This window comes from Narcine bancroftii, chromosome 1, assembly GCF_036971445.1.
Source record: "Narcine bancroftii isolate sNarBan1 chromosome 1, sNarBan1.hap1, whole genome shotgun sequence".
In the NCBI taxonomy this organism is placed as follows: Eukaryota; Metazoa; Chordata; class Chondrichthyes; order Torpediniformes; family Narcinidae; genus Narcine; species Narcine bancroftii.
The window spans coordinates 128070656-128097275 of record NC_091469.1 but is presented as its reverse complement, the minus strand read 5'-3'; the positions used below and the strand labels follow the sequence as shown (position 1 = coordinate 128097275).

Below are 26620 nucleotides of genomic sequence, written 5' to 3'. Positions count from 1 at the left end.
CCCCCCCCTCTCATCCATTTTAGGTATACAATCTAGGTTGCATTAAGCCAGTCAGACAATGTTGTCATTCAACAAAATTACACCAGAAATTCTACTGAGTCCATTCTTTTCTTTCCTTCTCCTTCCATCAACTTAGGTAATGTTTGTCCCGGGTAGGTTTTCGCTATTGTATTTAATGTAAGGCTCCTATACTTGTTCAAATATTTCAATATTATTTCTTAACCAATATGTTATTTTTTCTAATGGAATACATTTATTCATTTAAATTTGGTAGTTTCTTCCTTTTAATTTGGTTATGTATTCCATTAATATTTAAAGACATATAGTTCAGCGTAGCCCTTTTATATTTTGTTTATCTTCTCTTTCCGTTTTTCCATCATTACCTTTCCTCCTTTTCCATTTCTGTTTTCTTATTTTCAACTCTTTATAAGACAACATTCCTACAACATCTAACATTTTCCTTATTCTCCTATTTCTATCTTATTTATCCCCAATCTCCCCTTCACCTCCTGAGTTGTCCTTTATCCCTTGTTGGACAACCACATCTCCCCTCTCCATTTGGATTTGCGAATCCACTCGCAAGCGTCAACTGATTTTGCAGTGACCGCTATTTCCCCCCACCCCGCCTCCCCCAGAAAAGATTTCACTTTTCATATGTCACAAAGGTCACTCTTTTAATTCCCTCCTTATTCTCTCTATTCCATTACCTTCCCTTATTAATTCTTGTCTATACTATCTATATTTTCCTCTAAGTACAGATACATTCATGTATGCTCATTGTCTCTATTCACTCTTATACCTCTTTACCCGCATACATATCAATCGTGATCATTTTTACTCTCATTACCCGTCTTCATCCCTCAGTCTATTTTTGTCTTTACCCACATACATATCAATCGTGATCATTTTGACTCTCATTACCCGTCTTCCTCCCTCAGTCTATTTTTGTAATTGTTCTGCAAATTTTCGTGCTTCTTCTGGATCCGAGAATAGTCTGTTTTGTTGTCCTGGAATAAATATTTTCAATACCGCTGGATGCTTTAGTATAAATTTATACCCTTTCTTCCATAAAATCGCCTTTGCTGTATTGAACTCTTTTCTCTTCTTTAGGAGTTCAAAACTTATATCTGGATAAATGAAGATTTTTTGCCCTTTATACTCCAGTGGTTTGTTGCCCTCTCTTACTTTTTCCATTGTCTTCTCCAGTACCTTTTCTCTTGTAGTATATCTTAGGAATTTTACTACAATAGATCTTGGTTTTTGTTGTGGTTGTGGTTTAGAGGCCAATACTCTATGTGCCCTTTCTATTTCCATTTCATGCTGTAGTTCTGGACATCCTAGGGTCTTAGGGATCCACTCTTTTATAAACTCCCTCATATTCTTGACTTCTTCATCTTCCTTAAGGCCCACTATCTTTATGTTATTTCTTCTGTTATAATTTTCCATTGTATCTATTTTTTGAGCTAGTAGTTCTTGTGTCTCTTTAGTTTTTTTATTAGATTTCTCCAATTTCTTTTTTAAGTCTTCTACCTCCATTTCTGCTGCTACTGCCCGCTCTTCCATCTTGTCCATTTTTTTCCCCATTTCTGTTAAGGTCATCTCCATTTTATTTATTTTCTCTTCTGTGTTGTTTATTCTTTTTCTTAAATCCTTAAATTCCTGTGTTTGCCATTCTTTAAATGACTCCATGTATCCTTTAATAAGAGCAAGTATATCCTTTACCTTGCCTATCTTTTCTTCTTCTATTTCACCATACTCTTCCTCTTCTTCTTCCTCTGGGTTGACCATCTGTTGTTTCTTTGTTGCCCTTTCCTCCTCTTCTTTCTTGTTTCTATTGTCTTCTGTGGTCTCTTCTTGCTGCAGGTGTTCTGCAGCTGTCGTTGCCGGCTGTGGAGATCGACTCCCCAGCTGGTCCCCCCTCCCGTCGGTGTGTTTTTTTTCATTCGCATCGCGCATGCGCGAAGTATCGCGCATGCGCGGTTGCGCACTTTTACTCGGCTCAGCGAGCCATTTTTGTAGTCCATTATTTACCGACCTGAGGGAGCGGGTTTCTCTCTCCGCAGCGGGCCTCTTCGGACAGGTAAGGCCTTCACCTTTTTCCTCCTTTGTCTTCTCTTCCTCTCTTCTTGCCGTTGCTTTCGATTTTTCTTTTTTTGTCGCCATCTTCTTTCCACCTTTATACTCACTTTTCTGTAACTTTTATTTCTGTGCCTTTGTGTTTTCTCTTGTTTTTCCCGACTTTTCTGGAGAGGGCTGGAGTTCACCGTCCGGCCACTACTCCATCACGTGACTCCCCCCCGAGACAAATCAATCTTGATGTTTTTAAGAAGATCCAACACTTCCTCTTGCTTATCTCCACATTCTCCAGCACACAAGCCTGTTCTATTCTGACCTCACCCTGATCAAGGTCCTTTTCTTTTGTGAATACTGAAGGAAAGGACCTCCCCAACGTCCTCCACCTCCAGACACATGTTCCCTCCTTTATTCTTTAGCGGCCCCACCTTCATTCTTATATCTTTCACGACTGTCCTAAGCCTAGAATATTCAAACCAATACACTCCTCAGTTTTTTTTTAATAGTTTATTTTGAGAATTTTCAATCAACATGCAGTCAAAACAAAGAATAATCAAAAAGTAGAACATCAGTATCAATAATATTAACAAAATAGTACAAATATCGATCCACATGTCGATATTAAAGAAAATGAAAGAAAAGAAGTCAACTTGTGATTCAATTATTATAAATAAAAATTACAATAATACTACAAAAATGCAAATTCCATGTCTATTTTGAACCAAAGAGAGATAAAGATAATAGAGAATAGAGAGAAAGAAGAACAGAATAAGAAAAGCAGTCCTCCCCCCCCACCGAAACAAGAAGAAGAAGAAGAAGAAAAAGTAAGAAAAGAGAAAGAATAAGAAAATAGAAAAGATTCTCTTCACCTCGGATAAATCCCACTCCCACCAAAGGATAAATAACCTGACTTATCTAGGGTCCTCAGCACTCTGAGCACTGGTGGGGAAGAGACAAGAGGGGGGAAATCGCTAAAGCTTTACCCTGAACTACCTTAGGTATGAATTCCATATTCTTAAAAAAAATTGTTTTAAAGCAAGTTGTAACATTGGAACACAAGATGCCTACTTTTTAAAAAAACTTAATATGTTAAACCTCAGTGAGAACGCCTCCCAAATCTGCACCCACCAAAAAGGATCAAGGTAGCAGGCACCTTCTTGCTCGGCAGCGTTCTGACTTGGAGATGTATTGCCATTCCTTTATGTTCACTTGTCTGATTCTTTTCATAATGCTTCCATGTTGCTGTTGGGTGGGGATTATCATCTTGAAAACAATCTGACTTTAACCACTTTCTCAAGGCCAATTAAGAATGGGGAATTAATGCTGGTTTTGCCTGTGAGATTGACATGAAATGCTGCAAAATAGTAGAAATATAAAAGAAAACTGCTTGCTATAAACTGTGGGGCATGGAACAACAATAGAAAGCAAAACAGGACAAAATTTCACATGATGAAAGTTCCTCAACCTTCAATAATCTGACCTGATTATTTCCAGCATTTGTTTACTTCAACGGCATTTAAAGGTTGGGCATTTTCAAAAGTTAGATTGATGGCGGTCTTAACACGGCGCCATGAAGGTGATTGCTTGTTATTGCTATTTTCTATCTGCTGTTTCACGCGTTTAAATGCAAGGGTCTGATGCCTCCAGTATTGGGATTTCAAATACCTATTACTGTGATAGCTGTTTTGTACAATGATCATATTATTGTACTGGAAGCTGCTCTGCTCATCCTAATTGTGTATGCACCAATTTTCCTACACATGAGGTATAGGCCCCACATGTGTAATTTAATATTTAAATATTAGATAAATTTTGTCAGACGTATTGGTTACTATGCTGCATGCATTGGTAGTCTGTCCTGGTAGTGTGTTGATAACCATAACCATATAACCGTTTACTGCACGGAAACAGGCCATGTCGGCCCTTCAAGTCCGTACCGGTTCACTGGAACAACTCCATTAGCTCCTCCGCAAACTCCTGAGGAAGTCGAGGCTTTCTTCATGATGCCATTGGTGTGTGGGTTCCAGGACAGATCTTCCGAGATAGTGACTCCCAAGAACCTAATTTGCTCATCCTCTCCACCTCTGATCCCCCGTTGATCAATGGATTGTCCACCACTGGCTTTACTTTTGTGAAGTCAACAATCAGCTCCTTGGTTTTAGTGACATTGAGTGATCCAAGTTTCTTTCACATTCAAATAGGTATTCTCTTTGGCTTGGCTTCGCGGACGAAGATTTATGGAGGGGGTAAATGTCCACGTCAGCTGCAGGCTCGTTTGTGGCTGACAAGTCCAATGCGGGACAGGCAGACACGGTTGCAGGGGAAAATTGGTTGGTTGGGGTTGGGTCAAATAGGTATTATTATTGCCTGTATTTATTATGATGTGGAGCAAGATTTGCAGAAGGTAGAAATATTCATGTCCATGTAACAGTGACTGACGAAAGTGCAGTGTGTACATTTTTTTTATCAATGCAATTTGTGTAAGCGTGGAGTTTATGGAAATTTTCAATTGTATTCTAGATGTGCTTGTCAATAAATGCTGTGCGTGAAAGCAAGAACTGTTTGGGTCTTTTTTTAATGGATTGCTTCTTTCTACTCTGCGTTTCTTGTACGTTGCCCAGATGCATGCAATCTTAGAGCCCTCTAATCAGGTGTTTCTCGGCCTTTGGGAGTTGCACGAACATCTGATGGATGCTTGCAATTACCCATCTCTGGAACAATCTGCAGTCACTTCAGTTTAAAGGGGGGCTTTGAGCAATTTTAGTTAGAGAAGTGTAGATGTCAGATCTGGAAGGATTTATCTTGACATTTTAAGCACATCACAGCTTTCATGATTTACCAGTGTTTTCATCAGAGATCTGCAATGTATTTCCAACCAAGCAAATGAACAGGGAAACTAGAGAATAAAACAAAATAATATCCAGTACAGGGGTTGATCTTTTCTTCAGTAAATGTAAATGTTGTGAAGTTCTATATGGCCCGCAGTTTATGACAAATGTATCACCCCCAACTCAAACTGTTGCCCAGCAGTTTGTGGACTTTTTGGTGACTGAGGAGATTGGATACCCATGATTTCTCATGACCACGAACTTTGTCTGATTATTGGGGAGGGGGAGGAGAATAAGATGGCCAGGTTATATGACTGCTTCCCATTTTGTTCTGAGAATTTCTTCTGCTTGTTTCTTCTGTTTGCTACCCATATTCCTCTAAAGGAATTGATAACTGGGGCCATGGTTTATTCAACATTTCGTTCAACTGGTTGAACTTCATCTGTCAGTAGAAGTTGCTTTCATTGGGGGCCATTCACACAAGCTCTTTAATAAGGCAAGGTTAATGTAGTAGTTAAGCTCAATGCTATTTTAGCGCCAGCAAACCTGGTTTGAATTCAGACTGCCTATAAGGAGTTTGTATATTTTCCCTGTGTCTACGTGGGTTTCGTCTATCTGCTTTGGTTTCCTTCCACATTTCAAAGATGAATGTGATTAAGTAGGTTAATTGGTCATATGGGTGTATTTGGGTGATGCGGGCTCGTGGGTCAGAAGGGCCAGTTACCATGCAGTGTCTATAAACTAAAAACATTAAAATTAAGGTCAGGAAACCTGGAAGTACTCAGCATGACAGGCAGCATCTGTGGAATGAGAAACAGCGTTAACATTTCTGAGTTTCGGAGGAGGACTTCAACCTGAAAACCTCTTTCTCTTTCCATAGATGCTGCCTGGCCTACAGAGCATTTTGTTTCAGATTTCAAGTCTATGCTTTTCCTGAACTAGAGTATGGAAATATCTGCTTCCTTGCAGAGATTAGAAAAGAAAATTTGAATAGTAACTCCTTTAATTTTTAAAAAATTTTATTTAAACAGCCGATTCTGACTTTGATCTATGTGCTACCCAATTAACTTACAATTCTGTATGTTTTGGAGGATGGTAGGAAAGTGGACCACCTGGGGAAGCCTACATAGGTAACGGGGAGATGGTACAATCTCCTGACAGACAGCGCCAGATTCGAACCTTAGTCGCTGGCACCGTAATAGTGTCACGCTAACCATGCCGCCCTTTTTCTTTATTACCCTTCATGTGCTTCCACCCCCTAGTTCGAACCTTGAGGCTTTGAAGTCTCTTGTAGCACTCTTCACGCAAGCCTTCTGATGGCTGATCACTGGGACCATCTGGTTTATTTGATGAACATGCTGTATTAGTTAAGTGAGATCAGGAACATTCTTGTTTTTGCATCAGAAATGATTAGTTTATTTTTTATAATTCATGTGCAAGTTTGTCATGTATTCACTGCCTAATAATTAATTTAAACATCATTTAAAAAGCTTTCATTTTCCTTTTAAATCTGGATGTGTGGAGGGTTTGATTCACTTCGATGAAATTGCTCTGCATTAGGTGTTCTGCTCAAGGTACACCAGTGAATTATGGCTAAAAAGGAAAGTAAATCTTTAAATTTTAACACTATTCAGAATAATTCCCATTAAATGTCGCATTCACCTATTCAATTTATATTCCACTCCATTGAATGCAGCATATTGATGTGCATTAACAGGATTTTCATGTCGGGTCAAGTGGCCTTTGCTCACACCAGATAATGTGTTCAGTTGATTTTGCTGCTCTGTGCTTTCAGATTCACCACACTATTGATATGCCATAATTAACTCCACAGTCTTGTACACTTCTACTTATCCTACATGAACACAAACATAAGGGCAAAAGATGGTAGGAGCAGGAGTAGGCCACCTAATACTTCAGGTCTGCTCTGCCATTCAGTCCGAACTATGCAGACCTCACAACCTCTTCTGTACCAGTTCGTCATAGCTTTCGATTCGAAATTGCACCTCACATTTCCTCAAATTAAACTATATTTTCCCCATAATTCAATTTATCTTTATCCCATTAGAAGGTCACAATATCCTCATTGTAACATATCCCTACACTAATTTTTTTGTGTCATTGGAAAAACTTGGGTTCCTTGCCTCCATCATTTCATGAGGACATAAGGAGAAGAAGAAGGAGCAGGAATAGGCCATGTGGCCTGGCGAGACCACTCCACAATTTAGTAAGATCATGGCTGATCTGACCTTGGTCTGAAATCTACTTACTTGCTTGTTCCCATAACTCTTAATTCTCCTATTCTTCAAAAATCAATCTGTGTTCTGAATAAATTCAGTGAGGTAGCCTCTACTGGTTTCTTGGGCAGAAAATTTCACAGATTCATGATTCTCAAGGAACACCTGTTCCTCCTTGTGAATCTTGAATCTACTCCTGTGAACCTTGATTCTTCTAATGTCACCTGCGAGTGGAGCAACCTCAGAATCAGAATTTGTCATGAAATTCATTGTTTTGCAGCAACATCTCCGCGGGTCGTCTCCTCCGCTTCTCCCTATCAGACAGTGTGTGATCTTCCTGTCCTCTGGTGCCCTGCTCCGGTCCTCCACTTCCCTGGAGTCTGCAGCCCCTCATAGCTGCTGCAGATTAATAGGGTGCCACCATCTTTGGTGCAGACCCACAGACGTGGGATTTCATCTCAAACCACAGTCGGCTCCCTCAACCGGCCATACAAAGCCCAGGCTATGCATTATTTTCTCATAAAATAACCCCTTAATTTTGTGAATCAATCTGGAGAACCAACTCTGCCCCTATTCCCCTCCGCTATTATGTTTAAGTTTATTTGCCACAAAATACTTGGCTCAGTGAGAAGGGTTTTCCACAAACAGACTGTTATCTCTAACATTCAAACTGCTGTGTAAAAAGCACACAATTTACAGTGTTACATTGAAATTATAATGAAAAGCAAATACAATTAACAGCAAGAAAGGGCAGTATTTTGGCTAGTTTTAAAGCCCCTGGTTGCAGGGAAGAAACTGTCTTTAAGCCTCGGTGCATGTTTTCACTCTTTCCCCGAAGGGAGAAGAGAATACATCCATGTGGTGATAGATATTTTGGTAGGGTGCCTTTCATAATTTTATTTTAAATTTTGGAGTTAACAGCAAGGGCTTTCTCTTCAGCAGTCAGAATGGTTCTCTCATTGAAAAAATCACAATGTCTTTTTAAATGTATGGAATCCCTGAACAGACTGACAAAACTTCCCTCAGTTCTTCCAGTGTATCGAATTATTGCGGGGCTGTGACTCGAGTTGTGATGGTGCACGCGTTAAATGTTAACTGTGACCATTCAATCCCTCCTGTCTATACTATCCCTTACAGTGATAATCCCATTTTACTAAAATGGGAGCTTGTAATATTTGATTGTCATAGGTTCAGGACTCTGTACTGCAAAGCTATCCTTTGATCTTTAGAGGTAAGGTTTGCTCATTTCTATTTCTACTGCTGTAATCCTGTGCTGCAGCTTCAGGCAGGCAGGCATCTTATTTTTTAAGAAGGACCTGTTGCTCCTTTTCTTGGTACCTTGCGCTCTTCAATGAGCATAGAACAGTACAGATTGGGAATAGGCCCTTCGACCCACTTGTCCCGAACATGATGTCCAAATCAAATCTAAACTCATCTTCTTGCACATTCATATTCATATGCCTATTTAGAAGCCTCTTAACACTGCTATTGTATCTGCTTCCATCACTACTCCTGGCAACCTATTCCAGGCACATACCACTCTGTATTTTAAAAAATATGCTTGCCCAGCACATTTCCCTTGAGTTTTCTCCTCCTCACTTTAAATGCATGTAGTGTTTTTACTGTGGGGAATAAAAGATTCTGCCTATTCACCCTAACAATGCTTTTCATAATTTTATAAACTCTTACCAGGTCTCCATTCAGCCACCTATGCTCTTGAGAAAACAAGACCAGTTTGTCCATCATCTCCCCAAAATTCATACCAGCTAATCCTGGTAAAATTTTCTGTACCTTTTCCAAGCCTTCCACATCCTTTCTGCAATGGGACAACCAGAATTGCACACACTATTCCAATTGCAGCCTTGCAATGACATGATTTCCTAACTTTTATAATCAAGGGGTGTTGAAGACCTGCTCGGTAGGATAGGACATGCTTGGAGTGAAGGAATCCACTACAAATTGACTGAAAAGGATAATTCTATGACTATGGCTGCTTCTGAATTTATAAGTGAAACACTTGTCACATTTCAGGCGTGTCCCCAGGCATGAATGGTTTCTGGAATTACCAGGTTAGAGTGCCTTCACCATGCTTGAATGCAATGCAGTACTTAATCTGAAGCTAGGTGTCCTGTGCCTTTTTATACTTCAGAGCAACTGAGTGGCATATCTGTTAATAATGAGGTCAAGTTGAAAGGAATTAGAAAACCAATTAATATTTTTCTAGACGGCAGAGAGTTAGCATTGTCAAATAGACTGGTTTGGCCAGAATGATGTCAGTCTTTGGAATATTCGTTGCACTGTACATAGTGGCATATCTTGCAATGGTCATTCACAGGTTTTTTTTGGAAAGCAGAACATGTGTGATTGGTCCAGCTGAATATCTGAAAATAAACCGGGAAAGCTAATCTCTGCCTGGAGATTAGCATGACCTAGCAGTTATAATATATGAGCGGTTGTTGCTCCTCAACATGTTTACTGTGTGAATCATTCCATTGGATTGATTTATTAGCTGTGAATGGAGCTGAACTTGTTACAGCACAGGAGACCTTGGTTCATCAGGTACATGCCAGCTCCCAGCAGTGCAACTCTTTTAGCACCCCCTCATCTCTCCCATCAATTTCCCGCTCCCCCCTCCCGAATCTTATTATTTTGCCACTTACTGAAACCAAGGCGTAATTTATCAAAGCAATTTAATATGCCAGCAGGCCTTTGGGACATGGGAGAAAACTGGAGCACCCCATGGAAACCAACGCAGTCAAGAGAAGAACACACAAACTCCTCGAATCATATCTGGTTAACCTGGAACTGTGTGACAGAAGCACTAATTGCTGCACCACGATACCATAGTCGCTGAACGACCAATAATTATCTTTGTGATTGAATGAAAGCAAATGCTAAACCAGTTAGAGATAATTGTGCCAGAAACTTAGTTTTAGTGTACTTCAGGCTACAGCCAACATTTAATAGCACTCTCCACCCCTGTAGCTCACTAGTCTATTTCAGAGGACATACAGTTAAGGGTTCACCATGCTGGTGGGTTCAGAGCTATTAATAAGGCAACCCAAACAAGACCAGTATAATTTCTTCCCTGAAGGGCATTGAAGATTTGTTTTCAATGGAGTAGCTTCAAGATCATAATATTGACACTTTTAGAAAAAAAACTAAATTACTTATTTAATGCTGCTGTGGTGGGATTAGATTGTGTCTCCAGTTGTTTACCAGATTAGTAATCCACAGGTCTGGATAATGATTAGCCCATAAAACCGCAGTCATTTTTATGACATCCGGGTTTGACAGACAGCTAGACCTCTTCTTGTTTTCCATTGACTTTACAGGTCACCAAGGTTAAAATTTAACTAAACTCCGTAATGGGACAATACATATGTCTCACCCTAGGAATTTGGCTCCTTTGTCTGTGTTTGGGCCAAGGTTGTCTGGAGCTGTGTTCCTGGTGGTATCCAACGGAATATCAGTGAGCAGATGAGTGGAAAGTAAGTATGGCCTTCAGGCACTATTCCATTCCTTTGCTGATGACTGAGAGCATGGGCAGATATTGGTTTTTAATTTAGACGTAGGCCGCGGTTACAGGCCTTTCCAGCCCACAAGCCCATGTCACCCAAAAACTCCAATTAACCTAAAACCCCTGTTCGTTTTGAAAGGTGAGAGGCAACTTGAGCTCCCAGAGGATACCCGCACAGACACAGGGTGAACGTACATACTCCTTACAGAGAGTGCCGAGTTCGAACCCAGGTCGCTACCGCTGTAATCTTTGGCTTGGCTTCGCGGACGAAGATTTATGGAGGGGGTAAAAAGTCCACGTCAGCTGCAGACTCGTTTGTGGCTGACAAGTCCGATGCGGGACAGGCAGACACGATTGCAGCGGTTGCAGGGGAAAATTGGTTGGTTGGGGATGGGTGTTGGGTTTTTCCTCCTTTGCCTTTTGTCAGTGAGGTAGGCTCTGCGGTCTTCTTCAAAGGAGGTTGCTGCCCGCCAAACTGTGAGGCGCCAAGATGCACGGTTTGAGGCGATATCAGCCCACTGGCGGTGGTCAATGTGGCAGGCACCAAGAGATTTCTTTAGGCAGTCCTTGTACCTTTTCTTTGGTGCACCTCTGTCACGGTGGCCAGTGGAGAGCTCGCCATATAACACGATCTTGGGAAGGCGATGGTCCTCCATTCTGGAGACGTGACCCATCCAGCGCAGCTGGATCTTCAGCAGCGTGGACTCGATGCTGTCGACCTCTGCCATCTCGAGTACTTCGACGTTAGGGATGTAAGCGCTCCAATGGATGTTGAGGATGGAGCGGAGACAACGCTGGTGGAAGCGTTCTAGGAGCCGTAGGTGTATTACACCTACCGCTGTAATAGCATTGCGCTAACTGCTACACTAACCGTGCTGCCCCTGGTCTTGCATTTGTAGATTGCAAAATGGAACAATTGTCTGTATTTTCAGATTTGTCGGAACTGTCAATAAACTGAGTAAGATTGGTTACAGGGCATGGCCATTTTTCTTTTAAAATTATTTTTATTGAGTTTTATCTGAAAAATTGAACAAAAAAGCAGTAAATCAATTGCAATGAAACCTTTGCAGATTTACAAATAACATATGGTACAGTAGCAACACTACTTAATTTTAAATCCAATAAATGGTAATACATACAATATTATAAGAGATATGAAAGTAAAAATGAAAAGAAAAAGAAAAGAATTCAAACACACAGAATCAAGGTTAAAATTCATATTGTGTGTAGTGTCAAATCAGAACAAGCGGCCTCAGAGGATCCAAACAAGCACGTCCAGTGACATTCAGCATCCCACCTTATAGTCAAATTATGAAAGTGAGCTATAAATGGGCCCCGTCTTATCAAAAGAAATCTTGATTTTTGTGACATTATGTCTAATTTTCTCCATATTTAAAAAGGGCATAATATCTAATAGCCATTAATTATTTGTAGGTGGGAACTCAACATTCCATTTTAACACAATTGCTCTTCTTGCTAATAAAGTGGAGAATTCTATAACCTGTCTTTGTTTAGAAGATAAAATAATATTTATATCTTCAGAAAAACCAAATAGTGCAATTATAGGACATGGATCTAAAGTGATCCTAAATATGGTTGAAAAAGTTCTAAAAATGTTGGTCCAATATTTTTGCAGGTTAGGGCAAGTCCAAAACATATGTTACAAAGAGCCATCAAATATTTGACATTTGTCACAAAGTGAACTAATATCAGAATAAAATCGAGCAAGCTTGACTTTGGAGAAATGTACACGATGTGGCACTTTGAATTAAATAAGACCAAGGACAAATCAGGCCCGAAATTGAAGTCCATTCTTCTTCTGAGAAAGAGATATTCAGATCATTCTCCCATTCAGTTTTAATTCCACTTAAAGAAGTTACTTTCATATTCATTAAGTTATAATATAAAGCAGATATCATGCCTTTGTGACAAAAGTTCATCAATAAAATTTGGGTCAGGAAGAGCTCAGAGAGAACAAAATGTCGAATTTGATAGTATCTGAAATAATGTCTATTTCATAGGTTAAATATTGTTCCCAATTGTTGAAGAGATATAAAATGTTGTTGTATAAAAAGATCTTTAAAACTATTAATACCTAAAAAAAATTCCATTCTTCAAAGCCAGCATCTAAAATAGCTGGTTGAAATTGTAGCCGCACGCCACTTGAAAGAAGACACACACACGTAATGTAGTCAGGTTAAGCTCTGAGTTTTATTAGGGCTCAGGCCTGACTTTTATACTTGCACTGTTCCTGCCGTGACATCCTTTGGCTGACGTCACAACATGCATAACAAAAGCGGGTTTCCCACGTGCGGGTACTCTCCTCATAATGATGCCCTTCTTCCCCAAGCGCTATCCCTGTCTGTTGGCTGTGCAGCAAGGCCAGCGCCATCTCGGGGTCGCTGATCTTTAAGCTGACCTGCCCTTCACCCACCAGTTCACTTGTTGGGGCCAGTGATGCTGTGCAGGCTGCTGCCCTTTGGTCGTGCTCGCTGTCCAGATTGCCGGCTCAATCACCACCGCAGCAGGTCACCACAAAATAAATAATTAGATATTATAGGACTTGTAATTATAAATCCAGTAAGTCCAAAAATTTTCTGAATTGATTCCAGATCTTCAATCTAGATGTGTCATTATTAAGTTCTTTGTCAATTTTTAAAGAAAGATAGGTAAAGATGACACCAATACTGCCCATAGGGAAGTACTTCTGAGGGATTTCAACTCCATCTCAATCCAATTAGGATATTTGTCTGTCTTTATACAATGCAACAAAAGTAACATGTTTCTTATGTTTATAGCCCAGAAGTAAAAATGGAAATTACCCCATATTATAATAATGAATAATAACCCCATATTATTTCTAGTGTTCTGAAAGTAACTTTTATTCAATCTAAGTTTATTGTTTTGCCATATATATATATATGACTAATAATTGATTCAAAATTGACGTTAAAGGACTTAGGAATAAATATTGGCAGTGATTGAAAGAGGTATAAACATTTTTGTAGAATATTCAGTTTAACTGAATTAATACGACCAGTCATAGTCAATGAGAGTGGTGACCATCCTGTAAGAATTGATCTGGTTTGGTTGACTAAAAGAGCAAAGTTTTCTTTAAAAAGATTTTGTTTAATTTTCAGTTGTATTAATGCCTAAGTATTTAAATTTTTCACTCACTATTTTGAATGGGTATTTAGAATATGTTTCTGGTGTACTCTTCTGTGGTAGTAATTAGGTCTTTTGAAGATTGATCTTATAACTAGCAAATCTGCTAAAACGAGAAAGTAATGGCAGTATATTCGATATGGATAACTCAGGGTTGGAAATGAACAATAAAAGGTCATCCACATAAAGAGGTAGCCTATGTTCAGTAGTTCCTCTAAACAAACCAGTAAAATCAGGATTTGCTGCAGAGCAATAGCAAGTGGTTCGAGTACTAAGTCATAAAGCAATGGGCACAGCCTTGTCTCGTGCCTCAGTGTAGTTTAAAAAGTTTGTTTTGCTGGGAATTGGTATGAATTTAGGCCATTGGAGATGTATATAAAAGTTTTATCCAATGTATAAAAGCTGGGCCGAAATTAAATTTTACTAGGGTGGCAAATAAATATTCCCATTCTATTCTGTCAAATACTTTTTCAGCATCTAAGGATAAAATACAGTCAGTGTTATGAGTATACATGATATTCAGTAATCTATGGATATTATAATAAGAATGTCTATTTTTATGAAACCTGTTTCATCCGAGTTTATTATACCTGGTAAGACATTTTCTAATTGATACGCTAAAACCTTAGATAAAATATTCTTAACATCCACATTTAGAAAGGAGATTGGTCTGTAAGATGCACAATCTTCAGAGTCTTTGGGCTTTTTTAAGATAACCGAAATAGAAGGAGGTAATTTTCCTTCTCAGAAAGATTAGTTTAATACCAAATTTAAATGTGGGACAAGTTGTTCAGAAGAAGTTTGTAAAACTCAACTGGATAACCATCTGGCCACAGAGCTTTATTTGATTGTAATGAAAATACTCTTCATGGACCATAAAATTATTTGAATAATCATAAAATTACTTCAGTGATTGGTAGTTTTGAATGACTAATCCGTTGATCCAAGAATAGTTGAAAGAATAATTAATATAAAGGGGTTTAAGGATCTGAATTTATTGTCATAAACAAGTAATGAAATTTGGTGTTTTTGCGGCAGCGTCACAGTGTAAACATTCATATTATAATCATCTTACAACATTACTATAAATAAAAAAATAATAGTGCACAAAAGGTAAGGCAGTGTCTTTGGTTCATTGATCATTCAGAAATCTGATGGCAGTGGGGAAGAAGCTGTCCTTGAGCCGTTGAGTGCTCATCTTTAGGCTCCTGTACCTTTTCCCCAATGGTAGCAGAGTGAAGAGAGCATGGCCTGGGTGGTCGGGTTCTTTGAGGATTGAGGCTGCCTTTTTAAGTTACTGCCTCATGTAGATGTCCTCAATGGAGTGAGGTCTGCTGCCTGTGATGTCGCAGACTGAGATAACAACCCTCTGGAGTTTATTCTTGTCCTGAGAGTTGGCACCTCCATACCAGGCAGTGATGCAACCAGCCAGAATGCTCTCCACACTACACCTGTAGAAGTTTACGAGAGTCTTAAGTGACAAACTGAATCTCCTCAGCGATCTCACAAAGTATAGGCGCTGACAAGCCTTATTTGTGATTCCATCAACATGGAGGCATCAGGATAGATTCTTGAAGATGTTGACCCCCCCACAATTTGATGTTCTTGACCTTCTCCACTACTGAGCCGTCAATGAGGATTGGGTCATGTTTCCCTGACTTCCTAACATGTTCCCTGACTTCCTCCTAAAGTCCACAATTATCTCCTTAGTTTTGCTGACATTGAGCGCAAGGTTGTTGTCATTACACCATTCAATGAGCAGCACTGATCTATCTCCCTCCTGCACGCTTCCTCAATGCCGTTTGTGATTCTGCAGACAACTGTGGTGTCATCGGCAAACTTATAGATGGCATTGGAATTGTGCCTGGCCACATAGACATGGGTGTATAGTGAGTAGACCAGTGGGCTAAGCACACATCCTTGATGATCAGTGAGGAGACGACATTTTTCCAATTCATAAGGGTCTGTTTGATAAATAATATTTCACCCGTTTGTGCTACATAACTGCAGCATTGGGTTGTCAGGTGGTTCTTTGCTTCTGGCAGTCAGTTAACTATAGTTTGGAAAAGCCTGCAAGATCGCAAAGCTTTTTTTAAAAAATTAAATGTAAGTACTTAAATCTAGATATTGAATAGTTTGTTCTGTAAGGTGGGGGGTATTTTAAATCGGTGTAACAAGTGCTCACCTTGGTACAGTATTTAGAAACAGCATTGAATGGAGATTTTTAAGAGTCGTCTAACTGTGTAGTGTTTGTGCAGGGAAAGACTGGTATTTGTGGCACGTCTGTTATTAATACACAGAAGAAGCAAGTGATGTCACTATGTGTAACACAATAGTGGATCTTCTAATTTCATTTTGTTTGGCTGCAACCTTTTCAATCCGCATGATTTGTATTTGGTACGATATTGTCAACTGATTTTGCTTTCGTGACTCCTGGTGGTGGAAGAACCCAAAACTAGTCCCCCCTCCCCAAGAGGGATTTAGTCTGTTCCTTTTAGAGAGGTTCATTTTGGCTCCCTGTCAGCACCGGGATGCTGGCAGTTATTTTGTAATGGTTACAATAGAGTGTGGTAACAAACAGCAGCCATGAAAGCCCAACGGGAAAGACTCCGAATTCCAGGGCTGACCTTGGAGTAAGTATTTCTGTTTAATAAATGATTTGAAATTATATTTCTATGGCTGTCTGCTGGCAGTTGCTTTATTTTACTCTGAGATTTAAGAAGACCTGGTTTGTAGATACTGTAGCAATGAATAATTAGTGTATCTGCTCTACGCCACTGCTCTGCAGACTTGTATGACAAGCAGTCGCATAATCAGCACCTCGGTGTTCAAAGGAAAAGTAATCTTGTTGGGGGGAGTAAGAAAAATCTTGCTGGCACATAGTAAATTAGCGTATCTTCATTCCATGATCAAATGAACCCTGCAGTTATTTGCTAATGCAGAATGCAATGTCACTCAAATCACTCCCAGTCCCTCAGAATTTGACATGCAGCAGAGCATTGCCTGATGAAAAATATACTGAGAAATTGAAAGTCAGGAGAATATGAAATAAAATAACATTAATATATCTGTGTCATACCTGCTTAAGGTTAAATGTTTAAAAAATTGACATCAATTGTCATTGCCACAAATTTATTCATAATTGAGTTGTTTCATGGTGATGAAGCAGATCAGTGCAAGTTGTAATAGTTAAGGTATAATTGTACATATGGAGAAAAGAACAGACACTTTTCATTCTGCTTTTAAAATTACCTGGTTCCTCACAGCTCCATTTTACTCCTTCCCCAGTTCTCCAGAACCAAAGATTATTAGGAAGGTAAAAAGCAGCTTGTTTTTTTGCGCCACTCAAACTGTGATAGCGATAAAGTCCAGATGACTATGGGACGGGATACCCTTGGACTGATTTTTAAAAAAAATCATAACCACTGAGGGATACAGTGCCCTATTTAGCCTGGCTAAAATGGGAACCTGCCACTTGGGGGAGAACCACTGTGTGGTGCAGTGTACCAAAGCCCTGTGTCAAGAGAGCTCTCATTAACATCCTGACTCCTTTTTAATTTATGCAGGTATTTTATAAGCAAAAGATTAAACATTTGTACTGGAACCCGGATTCAGTTCCAATTAATGAATATTTAAATCAGAAAAATATGTGCCGAGAGGAACGTAACCCATCTTTCAAAGTGGTAAATGGGTCAAGGTGGGTTGGGTGATCCCATTTCTCATGATTGGGCAATCTATCTCATCAGGACCTGATATGAGGACAATATTGCATTGAAATACATAAATAAAAACAGCCTGATACAATTCATTTGTGTTCTTGTACACTGTTTATATTCACATTTTAATACTTTCAGTTGCTTGCTCAGGAGAAATCAAGTATTGCACAATATATCCCAACTCCTCACAGTTAACTAGTTCATGAACAGGCATATTTCAAATGCTTTGATGCAGTGCAGATGTTTGGATTCCTTTGATTGGAACATTAAAAGTGATTGTATGAACCAGAAAGAAATTGTTAAATATAATCTAATTTTGCAATGCACAGATATGAAATTAATGCCACTGTCCTGCCAATGCTGCACAGAATTGACAAGACTTTCCGATATTGAATTAGTTGATCTCTTCTGCTTTGTGACCCTAGTATAGGTCTTGTCAATTTTTCTGACTCCTGCACACTTTCCCAAGACCTTAATCTTCTACCTTCTGCTGATGCTGCAGCATCCAATTGGAATTTAATGGGAAATAATGAGAGGTTCTAGTCCCTTTCCTTTTTCAGGAATACTTCAAAGCAATAATAAGTAGGCAGACCTTTCAGATATGTGGAGCTGCAATCCCAGTGTTATAATATCCAACAAAGTTTCTATGATGGTCTTCCAATTAGCATCAAAATAGAGCATTGTTCTGGCCAAATAAACAGTGAGATCCAAAGTTGTACTTTCTAAACCTTTATTACTAAACTTCTCTTGTTTGAAAAAGTCTTCTTTAATGCTTTGCCAATTCAATTATTAACATCTAATCAAATAATTAAAAGATGCCAAATATTGCTTTTAATTAGTCAAAGGAGGCTGATCGTTTTATTTATACCCCAACGTTTTTCTGAGATGCAGTGTAACAAATATGTCACTATTAAGTTTAAATATGTCTAGCTGAAATTGTAAATATTATCTGGAAGTTAATTATTTGATACACAACTAAATTACAACTTTGTATTTAATTTGTGCTGTCCCAATGAAATGAAGAATCTAACAGAAACAGTAATAAAACTACATTTATTTCAACAATATATCCTAATCATTTTTCTCATTTTTGGCAAATGCCACTTTGGGTTGTAGAGTGTAGAATAGCATCCTACTCAGAGCTTTTAATTTATTTTTCTAAAAATAAACTTTATTCAGAATTTTAAAAAAAGAAACAAAGGAAAAGGTGCAAAGTCCTTTCACGTTCAAGGAGTTATATTCATATACCTGTACCGTATATATTTTGTTGCCTTGTATTTTACTGTTACCATTAGCTTTATACATAGCACCCTTGCCACTTAGGTAGCTCCCTGTGGTTATCTCCCCTCCCCCCACCCCTTCACAACTCTTCTGGCTTTTTTTTAATAAAAGAGGCATGGTCAAGCATCTGAGGTGACTTGCTATTTTTTGCCTCATCTCCACAAGAAGCTTGCATTTGCTGGTACAGATGACAGGAAACCGTTGAGAAAATACGCATGCAAATTATATAGGGCACCACACTGCATTGTCCCATCATATTACCTTTGTGTGTATTTGGCACTGTTTCAGTTGCTTATACTCACCTTAAAGCTGAAATAAATAATCACAATTTTGTAAGAATTCAGAGCTTGAGTTGGCCACAAGGTCCACAACTGAATGCTTGTTGTCAAATCATTTTGAGGATTGAATAGAAGTAGCCAAAGATCTGTTTCTCAGTCTCGAAAATGCACACCGAATGAGCAAGCACAGATTTCTAGGGTCAAGGATTGAAATCTTTACAACCCTGAACCATCAATCACTAATTCTATTGTCTATGATGAACCAACGAAAATGACCAATCAGAGATCTAACCTGTGAATCACTTAAATAACAATTCATTTTGGGGAGATTGCATCTTATTCTTCTAAACTTGACAATAAATGTTGCTCAGTTCGACTCCTTCATTCAGAGGGAAAGCAATCTACCAATTAAAGTGAAAGATGGGCAAGTCATATGAAATAAAAAGAAATGAAGTTGAGCTTTACAAGGTGTGAAAGAAAGGAAATTATTTTGCCTCTGTGCACCAACTGAATGAAAAATGTTTCCATCAGATATAGTAACCCACTCTTCACATGCTCCTGGTTAAAATTAGAATTCTAAGTGTCTGATGTGCTGGATCTTAATGGTAACACAATCCAGTTGTAGCAGTCATCAACATTTCCTGTGGGAAAGTTCTCTTTGTCTTGTGAAAGTTACCAATAATTAATAATAACATTTTTTTGGCAATTCATTATAAATACTTCTGCCATTTGTGAAAGTGACACATTTTTAATGTGTTTCTCATGGCTCTTGGTTTCTTTTTAAATACCTATTAGAGTGTTAATTTCAGATCTTGCAATTCTGTGAATGATTTAAGTTCTTAGAAAGGTAGCTATTTTAGAAATCCTTTTTTAGAATTGCTATTTCAAGTCCTTGGAAAAGTAGCTCAAGTTCTGATTTTTGTAGTGCTCGTGAATGAAACTAATACAGCCTCTGCTTAGCTTGGAACATTCCACTTGCATTTTTACTTTTTTTTGCATTCTGCAGTTAGGATTAGTTTATCTTCACAGGTTAACCAAAGAGCAGTTTGTATTTATATGCAGCATGAGATCAAATGTATTATAAATTTGCTGAGAGTTTGGAGATAGAAGAAGGTAGAGAAAAAGAGCATATAAATAAATGGCCAGAATTGAAAACTGTTGAGGGAGAGCACAAAAGTTTAATTAAAAAGTTGTTTGTTTTAAGAATGTTTTTAAAGAAGGTGATAATAATGATGGAGATTAACAGTGCAGTTCTGTGGATTGAAGATGTTAGGGTTAGACAAAGGTTTTGAATTGGAGGGCTGAAGACAACAGGAAGAAGAAGCGGAGGCTGCAGACAAAGTGTTGGGACCAGGTTAAGGGAGGTGAGGAGACTGTTTTTGTACTGAAATGGAAAAGGATGTTGTTGACTGGGTGAATATGGAAGTGGACAAATGGAAAGAAAGGTTGGACTTTAGAACGGGCAATAGCAGCTTAAAATGCAGAGTGTGCTTGAATAAAGAATTGCTTACAAGCTGAGCAGACCAGATGATAGATCTAAGATTCACCTTTCCCCATCCTCGCATTCTGAGTCAGAGGAGTGCCTCTATCCCTCCTTCCCCTTGAGTTGGAAGACAGTGCCCCTCACCCCTTCCTTCTGTCCGCCCACCCCTAGACATGGCAGGTGGGAGGGATGAGGAGCACTGCCTTCCAACTCAGCATGGGAGGAGGGAGTCTCTTGCCTCCTCTGAGCTGGAGGAGCACGTTTTCCCCTCCATCCCCTTCCTTCCACCTTGAGGCATCATAGGTGATTGACTGGAAAGCACATGCAGATCAGAGCCAGGGTGCCGATACTGCCAATTAGCGATGTAAAACCTTATAACCTGTAACATAAGGGTTGCCTGTAGAATAGGGTTCATCCCAGAAAGAGACTCCAGGTTGTTCTTGCCTCCACAGTCCTGAATAATCAGATGAAAGGTAATGAGGGAGTAAGTTTTTGCAGTTAACGACTTGACTGCTCATCTGCCTGCTCCTCTCGCATCTGAATCCCTGGAGATGACTGTGCCCAAGGTGTGGATCCTTATCCAGGAGCAATCCAGAGGATCAGAGTTTTGTGAAAGAACAAGACAGTATTTGGCCAGATTAACAGCAGCCAAGTGGTCTTGATGGTGTAAGGGCATGAGATTCAAAGTCAGTTAGTACAAGATCTGGGGAGATTTGTTGTCTTCAACAGAGCTAAAAGAAGTAAGAGATTACGTGTAATAATAGTTGAGATAATTAAATGATCACAGCTGGTCATGTCAGTGCTCAGGGTCTCACCTGTGGAAGGTGCAAGGATATGACAAACTTGTATAGAAATTTACTACACAGTGCAGTGCAACTGCCAAGAATTTCCCTACTGCATCAACCTCTATTTTTCTTAGTTCCATGAACACATCTAATGGTCTCTTAAAAGATCCTATTGTATCTGTCTCCACCACTGTTGCAGGCAATGCATTCCATTCACGTACCACTCAGCGTGAAAAACTTACTCTCAAGTACCTTTAAACTATGCCCCTTCCTGTTAGCCATGGCTAAAAGGCTGTGGCCATCCGCACAATCATTATCCTGTGCACCTTTATCAGGTCACTCCTCCTCCTCTGTGGCTCCAAAGAGAAAGGGCCAAGTTCACTCAGTCTATCCTTATAAGGCATGCTCTCCAATCCAGGCAGCATCCTTGCATATCTCAAGGTTGGAAAAGGATTGACTGTCGACTGTCGATAATATAGGAACAAAAGTAGGCCATTTAGCCTTTCAAATTTGAACTACCATTCACCTTAATTGTAACCATCTGTATTTCAGTTCCTTTTGCATGTCTCTTGATTACCATACTCTCTGGAGTGAGTTTATATTGAAGGGTGAAATGGAAGTTCTGGCATAACATAAGCCCTTTTTACACAGAGATCCCACAATACTGCTGTAAAGAAGACCTGTCATTAAGCCAGCTTTGCTTTTTTACACTGAACCAAACAACTGTGACTACCTCCGCTGCCAACTTAAAGGTGGGACCCTACCCATTCTGTGTTGGTATCTTTTACACAGAATGGCATGGCGCAATAAAGGCACAATATTCCCACTTTGAAGAGGTTGTGCAAAAGGGACTATAGTTACAGGTGTTTGTGGTCTAATTGTAGGATTCAATGCATTTTCTAAGAAATCGGTAAACTTTGCATTTTAATATTGAGCAGTCCATATCCTGAGATTGGTTGCTGTTTGAGCAGAATAGTTATTAAGTAAATAGATTGATAAAGAAGAACTGGATATACACATAATCAATCTGATACATTAAGACGATGCAAATACCATACCTACATGACTGTAAAAGGATTTCACTACATTCCATTCTAAGCTGAATTTATCTCTGCACCTTCCAATGCATTTCTCAGAAGGAAAAAACATTTTTAACAATGTAGTGTTCTCCATCTAGTCGCTGTGGCATGATATAAAGAGGTCAATTTTCTGATTAGATGTGACGTTTTAACTTTCAGCCTGACGCCAAGAAGCTTGAGCCCAACTCCTACCAGTCCATGCAGTCCATGTAGTCCACTACATGCTTTTCACTTTTGGAGGTAAGGTTTTGACCTGCCAAGGAAAGCTCGCGTGAAAAAAAATGTTTATATGTATACTGATTGAGGACGTGCAGTTATTGCCAAAGTTAAGTGGTCCTTTTTTCTCCACAGTCTAATTGAGTTGAAAATACATTCCTCACGTTGTATGATAGTTATTTTTGTTGTGTCTTTCATTTTGCCAAGACTATTTTCAGAAGTCTTTTTTTCTGTTTTAAATTTCTTTTGCACATATGTTGTCTGCGTGTTTTGCTAAATTGTCTAGTATTCTAAAATAACCACCAGATTGTTTCTTCAGAGGTAATGTCTATGACTTCAGGGAGAAAGAGACAGCTAGCCCTCTCAACAGGAAGCTGACTGGATCAGATTGTCTGTCTCTTTTATATTTTTCCGATTTTTAATTTGCAATTTAAAGGAAAAGGGAAAGTAATTGAGTGGCGTGTTAAATGTGCGACTGATCAAATCAGTAGTGCATCAGCTGTGTTTTTATATCATTCTATTGCACACTAAGGTAGCTACACAATACATTAAGTATATTGTAGCTAATAATGATGAGTTTATTGTTATACATGTAATTACCATGTAAATGCATGCTGAAATTCTTGCTTGCTGCAGCCAAATAGGTATTGGTAATTTGGTAACAGAAAAAAACAATCCTAATGGAATACATTAAATTACCCATTATGGAAAGAAATAATAAATATAAAAGATGGATGAAAAATATTTACAGATGGAGCAAGAAAACATGATGTTTCAATATTGCACAAGTTTCTCATAGTGGCGGAGTAGTTTATGATTAGGGTATTAAATGGAAGTTCAAGAGCCAGATAGCTGTTGGATAAAAACTGTTATTGAACCTAGAGGTGCTGGACTTCAGGCTTCTGTACCTTTTTTACAAAGATTGCAGTCCAGACAGGTTGCGGCCTGGGTGATATCGGGTCTTTATCACGTTGACTGGCTTCTTGTGGTATCTTTCACAGATGTCTGCAAGGAATGAAAGGTTAGAGCCTGCTATAGACCTTACTGTATTTGCTATTTTCTGGAGTCTTCAGTGTATATGGGCACTCGAGTTACCAAACCAGACTGTGATACGCCAGTCAGTACACGTTCCACAGGGCTCCTGAAGAAGTTTGATAGAGTATTCAACGACATGCTAACTCTCCTCAAAAGTTCTTAGAAAATAAAGGCATTGGTGTGCCTTTTTCATAGTTGCCTCAATATGCTAGCTTCAGGTGAGGTCCTCTAACGTATACTCCCAGGAACTTGTAGGTGTTAACCCTTTCCCTAATCGTCTCATCAATGCGGACAGGTATGTGGTCCCTCGGTCTCCCCTTCCTAAAATCCACAATCCTTGCCTCGTTGACGTTGGAAGTAAGATGGTTGTTCTGGTACCACCCAACCAGATTCTTGATGGCCATCATAATTCATAATGTCTTGTTATTCTGCCAACAACAGTGGGGTCATCAGTGAATTTAAAAGATTGTGTTGGAGCTGAATTTGGCTCTGCAGATGTGAGTTTAGAGGGAATAGACAGGAAATACTATGATAGGAAAAAAAATAGAATATTGTTGTTGCTTCTTTTTGTATGTTATTCCATTAGTTATGGTTATCACTGGAAAGCTGATTTTCCTATTTAATCTTTAACTGCCTCTTGAGTAAAATGGTTTGTTGGACTATTTGAGAGGCAATAAAGAGGCAGCCTCGTGAATGTTGGTCCAGAGACACATAAAGGCCTGAGGAGAGGAAACAACAGACCTTCTTATCCAAGGATTACTAGGGGTCTATTTGTGGGTTTTTACCACATACTGATAGCACCCGGTCACCGCCTCTTGGTTCGAGATTTCTCTGACTAGAGAGGATATGGCCAAAGAGGGACTTGGTTATGACTGCCAACCCAATCAATAGGCTCATGTCATATCCAAATCTTGTTGCTCCACAGATTTGAGTGACAAAAAAAATATCAAATTTGTTGTTTCTTTGCATTCTTTATTTATTTTTTTTCTGACATGAATTTCTGTAAGACAAAATTTTATTTAATATGTCAAATTTTTGGATACTGATTTGGCAGAAAGGGCAAATTTCTGTTACCTGAATGACCATAATGTAGGGATCACCTACATATTTTTTGATTTTTTTTTAAAGGATGTTCTGTATTTTTATCCATGCAATTTGAGCATTGCTTTTTCTATGAAAGTAAATGCACCATGTCCACACAGACGCATGTGTTACGTGCATCTTTGAAAGATGAAGGGTATAACTGGTTCTGTGCTCAAAGACCTGCAGGCAAACCGCTGGTCACAATAAATGAGAAGAATGTCTGCAGCAAGACTAAACAGGGGGCCTTTTCCTCATCTTCATTGTTTTAATACACTTCAAAGATAAGTAAATGGCACCTCAACTCTACTTATTTATTACCATAACTTTTAAAGATGTAAGCTTTAGAAACCAATATAGGTCATTCAGCCCCATATTTGACCTGTCATTAAGTTGGATCACGATCACATTTAAAAAAAACTGTGCCTTTGTGTTGTACTAATCCTGTATCCCAAAGCATATTCTCATCAACTGATCCTCTGCACCCCTCTTATTTGCTCCTCTATAGTTGAAGAAATTTGTTTTCATCTCAGTTCTAATTGACTGACCCTTTTATTGTTACCTCCTCTGGTTCCTGATACCCTAGCCAATGTAAACACCATTTCACCTGTCATGCCCAGTCTGCTTCATCTCTCCTTGTGGAGCAGATGCCCCATTCCAAGAATCAATCTGATGAACAATTTAAGAAATATAATGACAGAAAATTTTGAATATTTCCTCAGCCAAATTTAAAAGAATTATTGCATTGACCTTTAGCAAAGTATAACCTTCACAAATGACTGCAGACAAGCATCACCTGAATGGTCTGTTATCTGGAGGGAAAAGAGATGCATTTTTAGCCGATTTCATATATTCTTTACACACAACTACAGATTTTGTATCCCATCTACTCCTATTAGAGGGATCTGCCTCAAATGGTTGCGTTAATAGTTAAAGAAAGCCACATTAGTAAAAGACCTGCCTTCTAAGATTAGAGTGGGTTCCTGTGTGTAATCTTGTGAATTGCTGAGAAAGCGACAAGTTATGCAAAGCTGACTGATAGCTTGAAAGCTGAGACTGAATATTTATGGCGAAAGTCCGAATTCTGCCTTTCCTTGCCACCTCTTTTCAACAGCAGACAGGAGTAAATTCCTGTTGCTAGTCGTTTTTTTTCAGGTTGCATAGCAAATGCTAGTTACATATAGTTACAGCCTTAAATTTGTACAGGATACACACTCTCACTCTTGATCTCTTTCTCTCTCTCCTTGCTCTCGTTCTCATTTGTCCTGCTTGACTACCTGAGCTCGCGTCAAGTTGCTTGAGAATTTTGAAGCCAGTCAATCCTGCATGCATAACCCAAACAGAAAATGCTGGAATTACTTGAAACACTGTGTTTCGTTGCCCACATATACTGTCTGACCTGTAAGTAGATCCAGTGTTTTCTATTTCTTTTGATGGAAATGAAGGCTGGATTAATGATTTCCAAAAATTGTAACAGATTTCAAATGTTAGTCTTCAGCTCTTTGCTTCCAGTATTTATGAATCTTCAGATCCAGCCTGGCACACCAACAGAGTTTACTAGATGGTGCACAGCCAACTTGGTTCCTATTGGTGCTGCTCTGATTGCTTCTCCTGATGAAACTCTGCCAGATATAATTTTGCCAAAGTACTTCCTGAACTACATTGTTTGCGTCTTCACTCGTGCCTTGTTTATAGTACATAATAACATCAGAATAAATCCATGTGAAGATTTTAACTCATTGGTGCAAAAGGAAGAGTTTGAAAGGACCTGACTGGACTCCAACTTGGAGCTGTGAAAGACTTGAAAGTTTGGGGTTTCATTGTCTCCCACTGACAACATACAC

The 26620-nt window shown here is 39.0% G+C and overlaps 1 protein-coding gene across 13 annotated transcripts in view; it reads left to right on the top strand.

The window, feature by feature from the left end:
- The window catches only part of LOC138763897 (microtubule-associated serine/threonine-protein kinase 4-like), a 588435-nt gene that overhangs the window by 294554 nt on the left and 267261 nt on the right, over window positions 1-26620 (top strand). For 9 of the 13 annotated variants that reach the window (XR_011357883.1, XM_069938893.1, XM_069938891.1 and 6 more), the window contains one exon: window positions 22605-22685. The exons of 3 other annotated variants lie outside the window; for them this stretch is intronic. Coding sequence is in view for 9 of the 10 variants with exons in the window: in XM_069938893.1 (XP_069794994.1) it covers window positions 22605-22685 (81 nt within the window). In the remaining variant the exon portion in view is untranslated. Of the gene's footprint in view, window positions 1-16331; window positions 16457-22604; window positions 22686-26620 lie in introns of those variants that run through there. One more of the 13 variants, XM_069938944.1, reaches the window with a different exon arrangement.